The sequence below is a fragment of the Macadamia integrifolia genome, chromosome 12, assembly GCF_013358625.1.
Source record: "Macadamia integrifolia cultivar HAES 741 chromosome 12, SCU_Mint_v3, whole genome shotgun sequence".
Classification (NCBI taxonomy): Eukaryota; Viridiplantae; Streptophyta; class Magnoliopsida; order Proteales; family Proteaceae; genus Macadamia; species Macadamia integrifolia.
This window is the reverse complement of record NC_056568.1, coordinates 20,740,610-20,757,133: the sequence shown is the minus strand read 5'-3', so window position 1 is coordinate 20,757,133 and position 16,524 is coordinate 20,740,610. Positions and strand designations below refer to the sequence as shown.

General features: G+C 37.9%; 1 protein-coding gene across 2 annotated transcripts in view; it reads right to left on the bottom strand.

Annotated features, from left to right (window-relative positions):
- Window positions 1–15,808, bottom strand: part of LOC122058263 (bifunctional aspartokinase/homoserine dehydrogenase 1) — a 55,770-nt gene extending 39,962 nt beyond the window's left edge. The window contains exons 1-8 of one of the 2 annotated variants that reach the window (XM_042620873.1): window positions 15,648–15,783; window positions 10,228–10,312; window positions 7,948–8,098; window positions 7,610–7,687; window positions 6,488–6,603; window positions 6,101–6,154; window positions 1,473–1,560; window positions 1,293–1,385 (exon numbers count right to left, since the gene is read on the bottom strand). In XM_042620873.1, the coding sequence (XP_042476807.1) occupies window positions 1,293–1,385; window positions 1,473–1,560; window positions 6,101–6,154; window positions 6,488–6,603; window positions 7,610–7,687; window positions 7,948–8,005 (487 nt within the window). In that variant the 5' untranslated portion in view covers window positions 8,006–8,098; window positions 10,228–10,312; window positions 15,648–15,783. Of the gene's footprint in view, window positions 1–1,292; window positions 1,386–1,472; window positions 1,561–6,100; window positions 6,155–6,487; window positions 6,604–7,609; window positions 7,688–7,947; window positions 8,099–10,227; window positions 10,313–15,647 lie in introns of both variants that reach the window. The other variant, XM_042620872.1, reaches the window with a different exon arrangement.
- Window positions 15,809–16,524: the final 716 nt, after the last annotated feature.

Below are 16,524 nucleotides of genomic sequence, written 5' to 3'. Positions count from 1 at the left end.
CCCAAAAAAAAAAAAAAAAAGACAGAAAAAACCATGATAGGTCTTGAAATTTGATAATGGCATGTCATCTCTAAAACACACCCTTGGGCAAACAACCCCTGGTTTTCCAAATCATCAGCCACCCCATTAGCAGATGTAGTCTTCCACTGTAATTGGAAATGCATGTGAGAAATAAGGAACCAGACAGACCCGATGTAATGAGTGAAGCACTATTGTTCATCTTCCTGGTTCTCTCCATCAATCAAATAGCATGTGTAGAGGTCCCTCCATAACCCACAAGTGAATCCCTTCTTGATGTAGCTCCACCCAAGTTTTTAATGCTGCCAACTCAGGTCTAATAGAATCTCCTCCTATTTGCCCAGAAAAGATTCCAACAATGGACCTGTCCCATCTTCAAATAATGCCCCTAATACAAGAAGACCCAGGGTTCCCTAATGAGCACCATCAACGTTCAATTTGACCAATGCCAAAGAATTACCAGTCTGCATACTCTTCCCTCGAAAAAATTATGAGGCTGCAGTCTCCACATAATTGATCAGCCTGGATTTTCTAAAGATCATTTCAACTTTGCCCAGTTTACAACCCTGCACTTTGTCTTATCAGTTACCATCTTGACCTATGCAATTTAATCCCAAATAGTCCTGCATTTCGTTCCTCCCAAAAGAAGCCAAATTCCCTTCCTTTATATCTATTCATAATTACCACTGAATGGCTAACAATATCCCTTTCCATAGAAACTTCCCATTCTTCCCAAAAAGGAGCCAAATGCCAAAAGAAGTTGTGCTTCTTCATATCTTCAGGGAAAATCCAAGACATCTGAGACAAATTAAGGAAATGAAACCCCCTCTCTCTCACATCGCTCTTCTGTGATTGATTCTGCAACCTAGTTCCTGAATTTCAAGTGACCTTTGGATTTCCTAATAACCTTTTGAGGGAAAGAACCATGGGGTTTCATCATTTGCACAGACAATGTTACACACCATAAATACAAAGCTGAAAAGTTACTATTATCATTTAAAACTAACACCTGCTTGTCCTTGAAGGAATTGAAAGTGGTCACATTTTGAAAGGATCTCAACAAAAGTTCCTTCACTTTGCCCATTTTCCTATCCCTATATCCTCTTCTAAAGTGTAAGTTCTGTTCCACACTTCCATAACATATTACAGCACATTACCACCTAGCCTTCTACATGGTTACACATACATCTGAACACAAGGAATCTTGTGTACAGTGTAAACAAACTTCACAAGCCAAGAACACAATTGTTTGATTCAAACTACAATAAACTGACCTGGTTCAGTATAACCGAGAGATTTCGCAGCCTTCACAACTTGGCTGAATGGTTTCCCATCCTCTAGTTCACTCATAACATACCCAAGTGTACCTAGAAATACATGCATAAAAGCCTACATATGAAAGAAAGTTTCATAAATGTTTAATTCACAAAGCAAATAATAGAAAGAATCAGTACCACTCAAACTCCCAATAATACGATAGATGGGGTCCCCAGATGCAAGTATGCGGTTTAGAGATGTTATGACGGGAAGGCCGGCACCAACCTACCAAAGAGAAATATATCCATTCAGTAGAGTAAGCTCAAATTCTATAATTCTCTCAAAAAAACAAACAAACAAACAAACAAACAAACAAAAAACTTAAGAAGCTATCAAGAAAAGAATTGCATCACTCTGAAGAAACGGATATTAATAAAATAAACACTAACAAAATTTTCAAAATGAAATTATCATATTTTAGTTAATAATTGTCAAGTACAAAGTCAAAATTATTTCTAGAAAAGTATTTTGAAATGTTGAGCATGAAGTGAGACATTTTGGTATTTTACTTGTCAAACATCAGAGCAAGCACAATAAGGCAAAAATCTGTTAAGTTGGTTAAGTAGCTTGTATTTAAAAAAAATTAAAAAAAAAAAAGAGGAATAATAATGCTTCCTTCCAAGTAAATATCCTCTTAATACAAACTAAATAACTAAGGATGAACACAAGCATGCAGCTCTGTCTCTGCTATTGAGGAGTGCACCTCAGGGGATGAGGCATGCAAAGGGCATAAGGCATATGCTTCACAGTATGCCTCAATTTTGATGCATATGGTCCAAGAACTTTGATGCTTGCCATTAAACTTCAGGGCTTTTTTCAATGCCTCCTCTTAAAATACAAAGTATATAACTACTGATGCACACACACATATGTCTATGTATTTTTATTGAGGAGTATACTTCAAGGTTGAGGTGTTACAAAGGCTGTGGCATATGCCTCACCATTTGATGCATATGATTCAAGAACACATAAACTTTTCCATTGCAGTTACAAAGCTTTGTTTTGATGCCTCACCCAGGGATGAACCTCAAGGAATATATGCATCTTGTTGGTTGAAGCAATATATCTCAAGCAAAATACAAGATTCAAATAATGACGACACTCTCACAAAATCCAACTACAGATGTTCAATGAGTAATCTAATAAAGATGCTTAAGATATGACACCATAATACAATTAGTTGAAGCAGAACTGGATTCAAGTGATGCAGATGCACACCCATGGAACGATCAGAACAATCTAGGTATCCAGACATAGTTGAACCGGATCTCCAATTTGGGTCTTTGACTAGTAAGATCTTTTAGGATTTTATTTCTATTTTCACGCTGTCTTTTATCTTTGGTAGCTTAAGTAGGAGATAGTTATTAGGATTCAGTTTCCAATAAATTTGAATTTCCAAATTAGAGTAGGTTTCCTTTTAATGTTAGTTTCTTTTACTATTTAAATACATGTAATCATGCAATTGGAACTTAGATTTGAAGAATAGAAGAATGAGTTGAGTTGAGTGTTTGAGTGCCTATGGTCAGTGTGTGCGATTCTCTTCCCCCCCCCCCTTCTCTTGTGCCAATACTCTCTCCCTCCCCTGCAACTCTGAGTTCATCTCAAGGATTCTTCCTTACTTCTACCGGTCCTCCATCAATTTAGTATCAGAGCTGAAGGATCCTCTCCTTCGTTCTCTCTCTCTCTCTCTGTTTTACCTTCCCTCTATCTCCTTTCCTTCCCACCTTCTCCCCATTCTCTGTTCAGGTTTCCGCCAAGACTGAGAACGGCAATAAAAAAAATTAAAAAATAAAAACCCAAACCATCCCATCGATTCCCAGCAATAACCCTCCCCCACTGACTTCTCTTCCACTTCCCCTATTTTCAACAACCACTTCCCTCGGCCTAGAGCTCCATCAGCCAAAGAAGAAAAGAACCTCGGTGAACCAATTCTCCGCAGCAAACCACACCACACCTTTTCTTTCCCCTTTCCTTCGATTGAACCCCTCTACTAGGGTTCCGGTGACTGTCAAAAAAAAAAAAAAAGAGAAAGGAACATAGAGAACAAGAGGCATCACAGAGAAAAGAAGAAAAAAAAAAAGGGACGAAGAGAAGAAGAGAAGAAGAGAAGCAAGAGTAAGAGAGACCAGGACACATACACATATATGTGCTTGACCTCCTCATCTCAACGCCTCTGTTGAAGTCTCCCTGTCCTCCTGGTTTTCCATCAGACCTCCTGGAGCATCCCCGCTGCCTTCCTGCTGTTTACCACAGCCAGAAGAAGACTCCCTTGGGTTTCCTCTGTCTTCCTCGCGTCGGCCCCCTCTGTTGCAGTTCTCATTGTTCCCTTGCTTTGACAGAGAAGAAAAGCCTCCTCAGTTTCCCTTTTCCTTGTTGGGTTTTATCCAGGTCAAAGAATGTTGGTAACTCAATATTAAATTCCACCTTCTTATTTTAAAGGTTACATCATCCCTTCTTTTGTTTTCCCCTATTTACCACTCCTTTCCTTATTTTTTCCCCATTGTCCTATTTTATAACTAGCTTCCAAGTTTGCCCCCTCCCATCCCTTACGTGACATATTCTTAGGAGTTTCTAATTCAACCTTCCAAATTACAAGTCCACCATCCCATCATAAACTTCAGTTTATTTACTGTTTTGCCACTCCTTTTATTTAAGCCTTTCATTATTCCCATGGATTGCTTTGTGTTCAAATTTAGATTGCGACCACCCAATGGAAAGCTTGCTAATTTGTTGATTGATGAGCAACTAAATGACTATTTTGTCTCAAGATCTGTGGTGGATATGTTGTCAAAAACCAATTAGACTATTTTTTTGAGTCAAAAGATGATGTATTCGACGAATTCCCTATTTCTCATTATTATGATGGTGTTTTCTGTGAAGTGTTTGATTCTCCTCAGCACATTATTAAATTGGATGGAGGTTGGTTAGAGGAACAACATGGCATCCTTGATTGAAACAAAAATTTGTACACCCTTCTGACTTTCCATATGCCTTAGATTTCTATTGCTACCCTTCTTCAAAACTCGTCACTCGTGGACAAGTTTTTCTCAGCATCGGGGGAGTTGATGCAATGCACACCCATGAACCAATCCAGATGGATATCCAGACAAAGTTGAACTGGATCCAATTTGAGTCTTTGACTTCTAGGATCTTTTAGGATTTTATTTCTATTTTCATGCAGTCTTTTATTTTTGGTAGCTTAAATAGGATATAGCAATTAGGATTTAGTTTCCAATAAATTTGAGTTTCCAAATTAGAGTAGGTAACCTTTTAATGCCGGCTTCTTTTACTACTTAAATACATGTAATCATGCAATTAGAACTTAGATTTGAAAAATAGAAGAATGAGTTGAATGTTTGAGTGCCTACGGGCAGTGTGCTCTATTCTCTTCTACCCCCCTTTCTCTTGTGCGAATCCTCTCTCCCTCCCCTGCAATTCTAAATTCATCTCAACGAGTCTTCCCTACCTCTATTGGCCCTCCATCATCAAGTCTCCAAAGAAAAGTCAAATTTTCACTCTTTTTTTTTAGTCTGTGCTTTTTCCCTATTCAATAGGGAACTAAAAATCTTTTTACTGATGTACACTATAACTATACAGTTAACTAGTTAACTATTTCCACATCGCATATATGAATACACGCAAATATGTACATAAAAAAAATACACTAAACAAAAGAGATGCAAAGCCATCTCCGTGGGCAATACTCCTATCAAAGATCGTCCTACTGCATTGGGCAGGATAAGCCTGATGCCCTCTTTCTAGGATGTAACTTTGTAATTGTTTTCAAGACCAAGGGTCTTTTCTTGTTATGTAGGCTTTGAAGGAGGGGCTACTGCAGGGTGGATTGTAGGAAGCTCACGCTGCCAGCGTGAAGACACAGATTTAAGTCTTTGCATGAATCCCAATGGTTAGGACTGTCGGGATACATCCCTATTGGGACCCTGAGAAAGCAGCAGGCTACTGTCCTTTTACACTGCAGGCGGTGAAGAACAGCCTTGACAGAGAAACATTTGCCACATTGAAGATGACATGCATGCATAGTTCAAAAAATGGCTGAAATCTCAGCAAAATTTTGCTAGTTACAACATGCCCGAGACGAGACAGGAGGCGAAAACCTAGAAACAGCATAATTTTGGTCAAAATTTAACTGATTTTGCTCATTTCTGTCGAAATTTCACTAATTTCGGTCACAAAATGCACTGTTTCATTGAAATTTCAATCATTTCCTCTGACTGCCACCTGAAATGGCGAAGCGAAACTCACAGGAAAAAAAAGCACTGTTTCGGTCAAAATTTTGCTAATTTCAATCTAACCGAATTTTGAACCTTGCATGATGATCCAGAACATCCGACTATGAAGAACCATCAGGATCACCCACAAGGACATTTTGATTGTCAGGATCAACTCCATTTACACCTTTTTTTAACTTTTGCCTATGAATAATAGGCCCAAAAATATCTTTATTTTTTTTTTTTTTAAGGATTGGATAGCACTTGTTGGAAAACACTGAGAGATAAGCTAGGAATTGGCAGAATTTGGCCTGTCAGTTCAGCTTATATATGTTGAGATTATCTGAAAATAGCAACAGTGTTTTGCTTTATCACAAAACCAAATAAGAAAAATAATTCAAATAACATCAATCTTCTCTCACGAGCCAGAGCAATGGTCATAATTATGGCCATCAATAATATATATACTTCACTCCTCTATTCAACAAGCATATGTAAAAGCCATATGTGGCAACTTAAGAAATAAGAGTACTTACAGTTGATTCATGTCGGATGCGACGTGGATGTGAGAACAATTTCTCAAAATCCTCCTGCAAGTGAAGCAACAAATTATTTCCACTACATACTTCAGAAAATTGAGCAAGCGAACAAGGAGCTACAAGCAAGGAGATAGGGACATGCAGATTTTTCTTTTTCACCTATAGACTGATCATATCGGGGAATCATACCATGTTCTATTTTTATTAACTAATTTAAAATTGACATGTGAAATTTGGAAGAGTGAAAAGAAAAAATATCTGAAGATTAAATGCACTCATTAGATAGATACATAGAGAGAAGGTGACATTTCTTCCACTGCAGAATTTCAATTATAGTGCAAGAATAGCAAGAGTTGATCTGATTTCTTATGAGAGCTTACTAACCATGGAAGATGTAAGAGGTTTCTTATTCGCCAGCACAACACAGCAGCCAATATCAATAAACTGCTTTAGCGCCTCAATGGCCTCAGAACTGGCAGAGCAATCAACAACTGCCAAACCTGTATAGAACAATAATAAAAAGAAATAACTAGTCTTGGCTGATATGAGGGGATGATTAATGGAGCCTAGTCTAACCTTCTAACAAATCAGAACCAATCCAAGATAACAGGATTACAGCACCCAAAAAGGATCAGATTTAAGAGAAAATTTCAGAACTCAAAATAGACTAGATGCTTTTGATAAGAAAAGTCCAAAATAAAGTTATTCCAAACAGGGGTATCAGAGGTATGTTTTGACTGCAGTAAGTCGGTATTTACTCAGGTTCTGTTATGCCCTAATGATAAGCAATAACATGTCTTCAGATAAGCCACAGGAGCAACAATAACTATATTGAAACAAAATTAATATACTTACTTAAAAATTGCAGAGACAGAATAGAGGAAATAAGACAGAAGAAGGATACGACTTGAAAAGTCTCACCCCAAGCCTAGGCTAGAAGGATACGACTTGGAAAGTCTCACCCCAAGCCTTGGCTAGTATCTTACCAACCATCCCAGCCTTTCACTAGGAACAGAATCTCACAGCAACTCAGTTTTTCTCACAGAAGAATTGTATAAACTCAATTTCATTCAAATTTTGATTTCAAATGCTTACAGGAAGATCATCTTATAGAGAGGCTGTAGGGTTCTAGACCCTCATTGGAACTTTCTCCTAGACTTAATGGCCTGTACATTTCCAAGGTGTACAATAGAAATTAGAGAAAACAAAAATCCCAGCCATTAGATTACTTATTTAATCCATTAGACTAGGATTTGGGCTTGTCCCAGTTTGAATACTTGTGCTGGAACCACCTCTCTTCATCTACTTCAATGATCTGTGACAATGGAAATAGGCGACCAAATAGCAATATCTAGCTTCAACAACTACTTTCATATTCAATATCCATAAATTTGAACAAAATAGCCCAATGTTCAAGACGCAACCAGGTTAGATAAGATGTAACTAGGCACTAGCACATTGCACATATCAATGACAAAAACATGTGAGCTTATGACTGCTACCAACCAGTCGTTCTGCTCAGACGTCCCGCAATTTCTACAGCTTTTCTTGTTGATTCCATGTCCATGAAAATTTGGAATTCGCCTAATCACACAATCAGAAAGAAAAGAACAGCAAAAAGAACATCTGATAAGTTTCCTTGAAGATTTAACCCAGAAAACATCAACTTTGTCATCACAACACATAGATATACATGAGAGAATTGAGAAACCGTGCCACAGATAAATAACCCATCAAAATAAAATCAGCATGAAGAAAAATTGAACATACACTGTATCAACCGGATGACTTAACCCCTCATATCTGTGACAAACACATATTATAACTACACATATAGGTCTTACCTAACCCATTCAGCATTGACAAAGAAGAACCGGATGACTTAACCCGGCAAATTTCCATCAAGGAGGAGTCATTTAAGTCTTTTGTGAACACATCAGTTGCAACAAGCAGGGATTTGCTATCGCATACACCCACAACACGCAGAAGCACTCCCTGTTAGAAAAAAGTATAGCTTTGTCAAACAATAGCATTCTCAATTATAAAAGAATATCAGTAAGTGGAAACCATAATTTATACAAAATGGCAATATATCCATGCTTCCAAGTCCTAGGATACATACATTATAAATTTATAAACACTCAGTGGGATTACAAAGAATTCTTTGACGAGTCTCATCTGTAGATCTAAGCATGACAATATTAATGATTGTTACTTTTCACGTGAACAGTACTATGAGTACTGTTCATATGACACTGTTTACGTGGTACTGTTCACATGAACAGTAGTGTGGACTCATTTGGACAGCTTGAGAGGGATAGTTTTGTCTTGGACAGCAAGCCACAGCTTCTAGAAGATTTTTGTTTCAAGATTTGTTTCCTTCTTAGTTTGTTTCTTTTCTTTTGATTACTTAGTCTTGTCCAAGGAAAGATCTCACTTGTTAGAGACTTTCTATTTTCATTAGTTTCCTTTTTTCTTTAAGTTTCTATTTTGAGGCTCTATTCCAAAGTCCATATGTTGTAGTCAGATACGAGGTCTCCGAATGATTTTATTAATGAAAAAAACTTGCTTTGTGCAAAGAATTACTGGTGAGATGCAGTGAGGTGAGAGACCTTGTAGTGAGATGCCTAGGAGAGAGTGAGAGGCACGGTCCACCCAATCACCCTTTTCTATTTCCTTTTCTTCCCTATTGATTGTTTCTAGTTCATGTTATGAGAGTTTTCTTCATAGCTGAGATTCAACCGAAGGCTCAGTGGCTGCTGATCACTGCAATATTGCCCTATCAGATCCTTCTGTCAATTCTGGTTGAAGCTTCAAGGAAAGTACCTGCGGTTCTGCAGATCTGAGTTCTTACTTCTGCAACCTCAAGTGGACTGATCTCCAGATCCAACCATCAGTTGCTGTTGATATTTGGAGGACGGAATCATTATTCAAACCCTTTCCTTCGATACTGATTTGGTGCTGATCCAGCGGTTGGATTTGTCTATATCACATTACTTACTAAATCAGAGACCTACTTTCTAACTTCATGATCTGCTGATATCTCAGCATCTAACCGATAGTTTGGGCTAAGATTTTTAGGGATTGATCCCTTCTAATAGACCTCTCTTTGATTGAAAGATAAAGCACATCCAATACTTGTAGCTATTGCTTCTGAAGTTGGTTATTTTCTGGTTGCAATTGAGATCCTTTTCAGGGGTTGAGTCACTGATGACTTGGCCTTACACTAGCCATGCATATTGGATAATCAGCATCTATCCATATATATTCTCATCAATATTTACATGCTTCTGTTTAGGCAATTCAAAATAAGTAAAAAAAACCTGTGGACCAGGATCATTTTTCCTTTTCAGACGCAAGTTTTCTAAAGTGGAAACACCCAATGAATAGTATTTCTATACTAGCTGAATTTCTTTTCTTTTTTTTTTCCTATGCTGAGTGCAGTAAGCAGGGGCCATCAAATTTTGGCAGGATGATTTTGCCATTAGTTTTTATCTCATTTATGGGGCAACAGCCACAGGTGGTGTGAATCATGGTATCAAGTATCAAACTATCAATAAGATACAGACCGAAACGGCCAATACATATTGAGATTGGCCATGTCGATATGATATCAAACCGATACATAAAAACCAAGTACAAAACTGATACGGACCAATACAGTACCAATACACTCGATACACAAGTGGCGGCCAAAACCCCCAAAATAAAAAACCAGCTGTTGAAAGAAAACTTCTTCCTCGTCTGAATATTTGGTCAAGAACTACGTGGATCCCTTCCACACTCAAAAATGACATAGGAGTGATTAAACAAGCAAAAATTTGTATTAAAGCTCATCAAAGTAGAGATTGTACATCAAAGCCATGGGCTGAAGTATGTTAAACAAATTGTTTTTTTTTTTTTTTGGCTTGAATCTTGGTTTTTATTACTTGTTTTTTTCAAGTATCACGTCTAAATTGGAAAATTGACCCAGATTTGGATCATCATGAATGATTTGTGATAGATAATTTATAATTACGTTTGTTCCACAGTACTTATTATTAATAGCTGCTTACTACTTTAGGTATATTTAATATGTTACAAGTAGAGTATCAGTATTCATGTAAAAAAAAAAATGGCATTACCTAGAGTTGGTCCTGCCTATAAGTTTGGAGCCGGCGCAAACCTTTGATATTGGCTGCCTTCAAAACTCGAACCCTGGCATTTAACCTGCCAGCCCAAACTTTTACCACTGAGCCAATATTGTTAATGTGTATGCACATGATGTAAGTTAAAGTGTATATATATATATATATAATGAATGTGTTAGAAGTCTATCGAAAGAAAGGAGTAGTCTAGCCATGTAAAGAGAAGAGAAGAAAAAGAGAGAGAGAGAGTCCTGCGATTGTGGAGCAATGGAGTCCCATCAATTAGATTGGGGCTACCCTCCTTCATTCATTAAATAGAATAGCTATTACAAGTCCTACTATGAATAGGAAAGAACAAAATAGGAAACTAATACTAATTGCTAACTTCTAACTGTATTCAATCCTAATAGGACTAGGAATACCCAAGCCCACAGTCCTAATAGGACTAGGAAAATCCAAGGGAGGAAGGAATCTTTGACTTGCGCTAGACTACTCATTTCTCTCGATAGACTTCTAACATGTAAAGAGAAGAGAAGAAAAGAGAGAGAGAGTCCTACGATTGTGGAGCAATAGAGTTCCAATAGATTAGATTGGGGCTACCCTCCTTCATTCATTAAATAGAATAGCTATTACAAGTCCTACTAGGAATAGAAAAGAACAAAATAGGAAACTAATACTAATTGCTAACTTCTAACTGTATTCAGTCCTACTAAGACTAGGAAAACCCATATTCCCAATAGGACTAAGAATACCCAAGCCCACAGTCCTGATAGGACTAGGAATACCCAAGCCCACACTCCTGATAGGACTAGGAAAACCTAAGTGAGAAGTCTACGACTTGCGCTAGACTACTCCATTCTCTCGATATACTTCTAACACTCCCCCTCAAGCTGGAGTATACACATAGCAACAGCAAGCTCCAGCATGGACCAACAAGAATTCCAATGAGCACAGAGAGAACTCCAATCAACCATTATAAAGCCATCGGAAACTCCAAAAGCAACGAAAGCCCTTCCAAAGAAAGCACTCCAATACCAAATAAAGCCTTTCCCAAAGAAGGCAGTCCAATAGCAATGAACAATAGCAACACCAAAAGCCCTTTTCAAAGAAGGCACTCTAACAAAAGTGTAGCACCCAACAGCTACATCAAAAGACCTTCCCAAATAAGGCACTCCAATAGAAACGGTAGTTCCCAATAGCTACAACAAAAGCACTCACGAACCTCAAATAGAGATCTCCCCAAACCAAGCAGCATCAAGTTGCTGGTGACCAAACAGCATCAGGTTGCTGAATATACCATCTCTAAAAAGATAAAAATGTTGCTGAGGATACACACGAGCAAACACGACTTCAATTGAATGACAATATCCCCTTCATGGTAGCAAATCAGAACATATAATCAAATAAAATGTCCAACTAAGAGCATCAACAACCAAAAACCAATGATAACTTAACAAACACGAAACCAGAAAGCTAGCAGGACAAAGGGGAAATACCAGTTCGAGATGGATTCCTTCAACCCAATCCATCAACTCCACTACTCCAACCAAAATCAGCAAATCAAAGAGAAATAAATCATCGATTCTATCAAAAATTAATAGACAGTCTTCATCCTCGAAAGTCATGCAACACAGTTCAAAGAAACCCATCGACTACAATCAAAACTTCTTCAACCAGCAGATAATTAGCATAAACTTGTCCATCAGAAAATTAGTAAATCAGCAAACAACCAACATCGCCATCGTTAGCACAAAGCAGCGATGGCATCAAGCAGAAAAAGCATAAAACGATCCCATCAAAGTGACTCGAACAAAATTGCAGCAACAATAAACTTGACCAGCAGCAAGGAAATCCATTCAATAGAAAATAAACCCAAACGAGAACTGCAGTAATCGTGGAAATGTGGAAGAACCATTTCTTCTTCAACCTTCCAAACGAGAAATTAGAAATCAAAAACAAACAGGGGGTGGAAACCGTGCCTGACTTCGAGTGAGAGAACTCACTACTATGGAATTAGACATGCCCGAAACTCTCGTTGGAGGTTGATAACAGAAGGACCTGCAGATTCCAACCAAGAAGCCATTCCACATCGAGACCAAAAGATCAAAGAAAAAATTCTGGAACACAGTCATAGCAGATCAGCAGCGGCAAGATCAGAATTCAAGTCTCACAATCTCACCTGCAATTTGATAACAAATCTATAGCAACAAACCAGCAAGTCAGCAACCCTCTTCCTCTTCGATCAGCAAATTGATAGTAAGAGTAAGCGATGATGTAGCACATCAGAAAATCAGTGGAAAGCCAACACGAGCAGATATGTCTTCAAACGAAATAATCTTAAGCAGACATAATCTTGAACCGAGCAGACAATGACTTTAATCTCTCCATCACGTATAGTACACATGGACAAATAATTTCCAATAATCACCATGACAAAGAATCCCATAACCAAGAGCACCACAAGAAAATAATTTCCCATCTTCCCCTGACGATAGCAAATCTGTGAAGAAGAAGAAACTAACAGCTATGGAAATTGAAGCAATCATCTCCGCAAAACCAGCAACTGTCAAAGCAAAGGGGTAGCAACCAAAAACTTCTTACTTGAGAAAACCAGCAGCTATTAAGGACGAAACAATCATCTCCTTCCTTGAGACGAAACCAACGACAAACAGCCAATAGCAACAAATTGATTCAAGACAAATTAAGAAGTAGGAGACCCAAACAAAATCATTGAAACCCTAGTTCTTATCATTCTAAGAACTAGAGATTCACTAGTAGAATGATACCTTTGAACGACTCTCAAACTAGCAACTTGTTAAGCTCCGATACCAAGTAAAGAGAAGAGAAGAAAAGAGAGAGAGAGTCCTACAAATTGTGGACCAATGGAGTCCCAATCAATTAGATTGGGGCTACCCTCCTTCATTCATTAAATAAAAAGCTATTACAAGTCCTATTAAGAATAGAAAAGAACTAAATAGAACAAAATAGAAAACTAATATTAATTGCTAACTTCTAGTTGTATTCAGTCCTATTAGGACTAGGAAAACCCATATTCCTAATAGGACTAGGAATACCCAAGCCCACAGTCCTAATAGGACTAGGAAAACCCAAGGGAGGAGTCTGCGACTTGCGCTAGACTACTACTTTCTCTCGATAGAGTTCTAACAGTATGTTGCTTAATACTTAGTAGTTTGTTCATACTTACATATTGTTTGCTTGGTTTGAACCTTTTGGGGTTACTTTAAGCCAATAGCCTAATACAGAACTAGATTTTCCCTTTTCAAATCTTCTTGCTTACTTGCTTCTTATTACTTATTAGTAGATTTAATATTGCACTTGCCAATGAAGATTTGAATCACATAATGCTGTGAACCCGTGAGTCTTGAAGGCAAAGATAACCTGAAATTGGTTGGATATCATTATTTATTGCTTCTTTATGGTGTAAAATGCTTAACACACTTGTTTTGCATGTATCATAAGCATATCCATGCATATCAAAGCATATCTAGCATCTCTTAACATCTCTTTGATACATCTCTGAGACGTCTCTTAAAACTAGCTTTCTGATTAAGCTGTCCGAAAGTGATACTTTACACCTTGGATGTGAATCTTTTGTTCTGTAGAAAGAAGAAATCCCAGCTCTCAGCATTTTTATTTGACTGAAAAAACAGAAAAAATAACTTCCACTCATATGCTTCAAGAAAAAATTATAGATGCATATTGTATCAGACAGCTCCACAAAAATTATATGCAGACCACATCAGCAACAACAGAATTGCAATCTTTGTATCAGTTGCATAACAAAGATAACAAATCCCCAAATCCCTGTATGGATACATCCTAAATACCCTCGCAAACAGTTGATCTGCCCATCATCACGGAGCCTATATATTGGCAAACTTGTGGATCCACCTTCTCTACCTTTCACATTTTCCCATGTTCCTTTTCACCATCAAAAGTCCAAACATATGGCAAATGGCCCCATCTTCTACACCAACATTCCTCTTTCCACACAAGAAATGAAGGGTCATGAGAATATATCTTGAGAGACCTTTTGGCTCCATCAAGAAACCCCAAAAACAGCAAAGAAAGAATCACCACATCAAAGTAGCTACCGTGCAACTATATAAAGAGAATAAGAGATGGAGAACTGTCTCAACATCTGCCTCAAATTACACTAATTTGCTAAATCATAGCCTCTTCCCCACAGGTTTTCAAGTCTCAAAACTTTATCTTGTACTAGGACCCAATCAAAAGCTTTTCTTCTCACACAGGAACCAGACTGCGCCACATTCAGTTGATTGGTGAAAGGGAGTAAAAAAGTATCAGTTAACGAATCATAGAAGGACTTCATTGTACCCTTTGGGCTTCTCCATCCATCTTGTTGAATCATACCCTTGACTACACTGAGGAGCTTATTCTATAATGATTTGCAGGGCTACATATTATTGCATTTCTCTTACATTTGCTTCTAAAATACGGAAGCCCTAACCCATTCATGACTAATCTTTTGATGAAACAAAAAAATCAGCAGCAGTTGTGTCAATTTACAGAATTTGGGGCAATTATGACAGATTTTCCCCTTCCATACTAGTCATCTTCCCAAATTTTTATCATCTCTCTATCTAGCACCACAAACTCAGGCTAGGTAGCTTCCTTGTGTTCCTGTAGTGCCTTACCACATACGAGTCCTCAGCCTTCCTTTTGGTTCGTACTTCTTTATCTTTTTCTTGTAACATACCCATTTTTTAATTGATCCCATTTCAACAAATTTTCACCATTTCTGATTGAAAATGTTCGGTGATCCTACATGGAGGTCCACCATTTTTAACATCTTTACAAATCCTACCATGAATAAATGTATACTGCATCCAAGGATTAAAGTTTCAGGGCTCCTAAATCCCATCCGCCTGTTCTCCCAATATTATTCAGAACATCCGTATGTAATTTCAGAAGTTTTCCACGTGCAATCACAGTGACTGATTGTTTATTGTTAATGTTCACACCTTCCATTTCCATCTTCTACTTGTACTGCAGGACAAATGATATGAACCCAAAGAGAACTCAATCAAAGAATTTTTTTTATTAAAAAAAAAAAAAAAGTGAGAGAGAGAGAGTTCTCTGGTGCTTGACAGCCATTGTTCAAAGCTTCACATGTGCTCCAATTATTTCGCAGCAGTCATGCGTGAAGGCCACATGCTTAAGACCGGCTTACCAACCAAACAATTGTAAGAAATCACTTCTACAGTTCGGGATATGCAATCAGAAATTTTAACACTCTTCGAAGCATTCTTCTTCACTAATCGATTGAAATCAATTAGTCGAAAACCAAAACAAATTGTTAATGCACACTACTGGAACCAATACGATGACGATGATCATAACCTATCTCAATTGGGTTTCCAGTTTTGCATTACCTGCTTGGCGTGGAGATTTCTGCAACTCACGATGTGTTGAAGGAGCTGGCGCCCAACTCCTCCACAGCCCATCAGAAGTAGTGGAATGCTCTTCATTCTCTCTCTCTCTCTCCCTCTCTCTCTCTCTCTCTCTCTCTCCGTGAGTCCGTTTCTCTTACTTCCCTCCTCCAGTGGGAAAGTTTCTAATAGTTAGTAGCAAGATCAAGGGCATGAAATGGATCGGGACCATGAAAACCCGGATCCGATTTTGGACAGGACTACTTGGAATTTGGAAGATGGTAAAGGTCATGCTTGGAATGGGACAAAGGATATAGGCCATTGTTTGGGAGAAAGAAAACTTCCTTCACCAGTGGAAATATAACCCAGACCCTATGCTTTTTTGGTAATACAAAATTCATTTAGATAGAATGTATGATAAACACAAGGTTTGGATACACATCACTCAAAATCAAAGAATGAAAATTGACCAGAGTGTTGCACATACTATTGACAAGGTCATCCTGACTAGGGGATGGGTAAAATAAACTTCCCTAGATAAACGTTGTAGATGCAGCTTACATCAAACGGATCATTAGAGATGTTAAAAACATCAATTATCGAACAATTTGCAGATCCGACAATATCGGGAAATTTATCAAAGTCGACTCCAACATCATTGACAACGACGCCAACTCCCATAGCAAGTCCAATTGTCTCAAAGACCCTATGCCTGGACTTGTGTAAAACAAATAAGAGTGTCAATCGGAACGACTTTGATATTTTGATACGGTTCTGATGTGATACTGAAAGCAAGGAGTAGATATCAAAAAACGCTATTTCTATTCGGTACAAATATGGTTTCTTATTTAATACAAAAAACAATTGACAGCGCTGCACC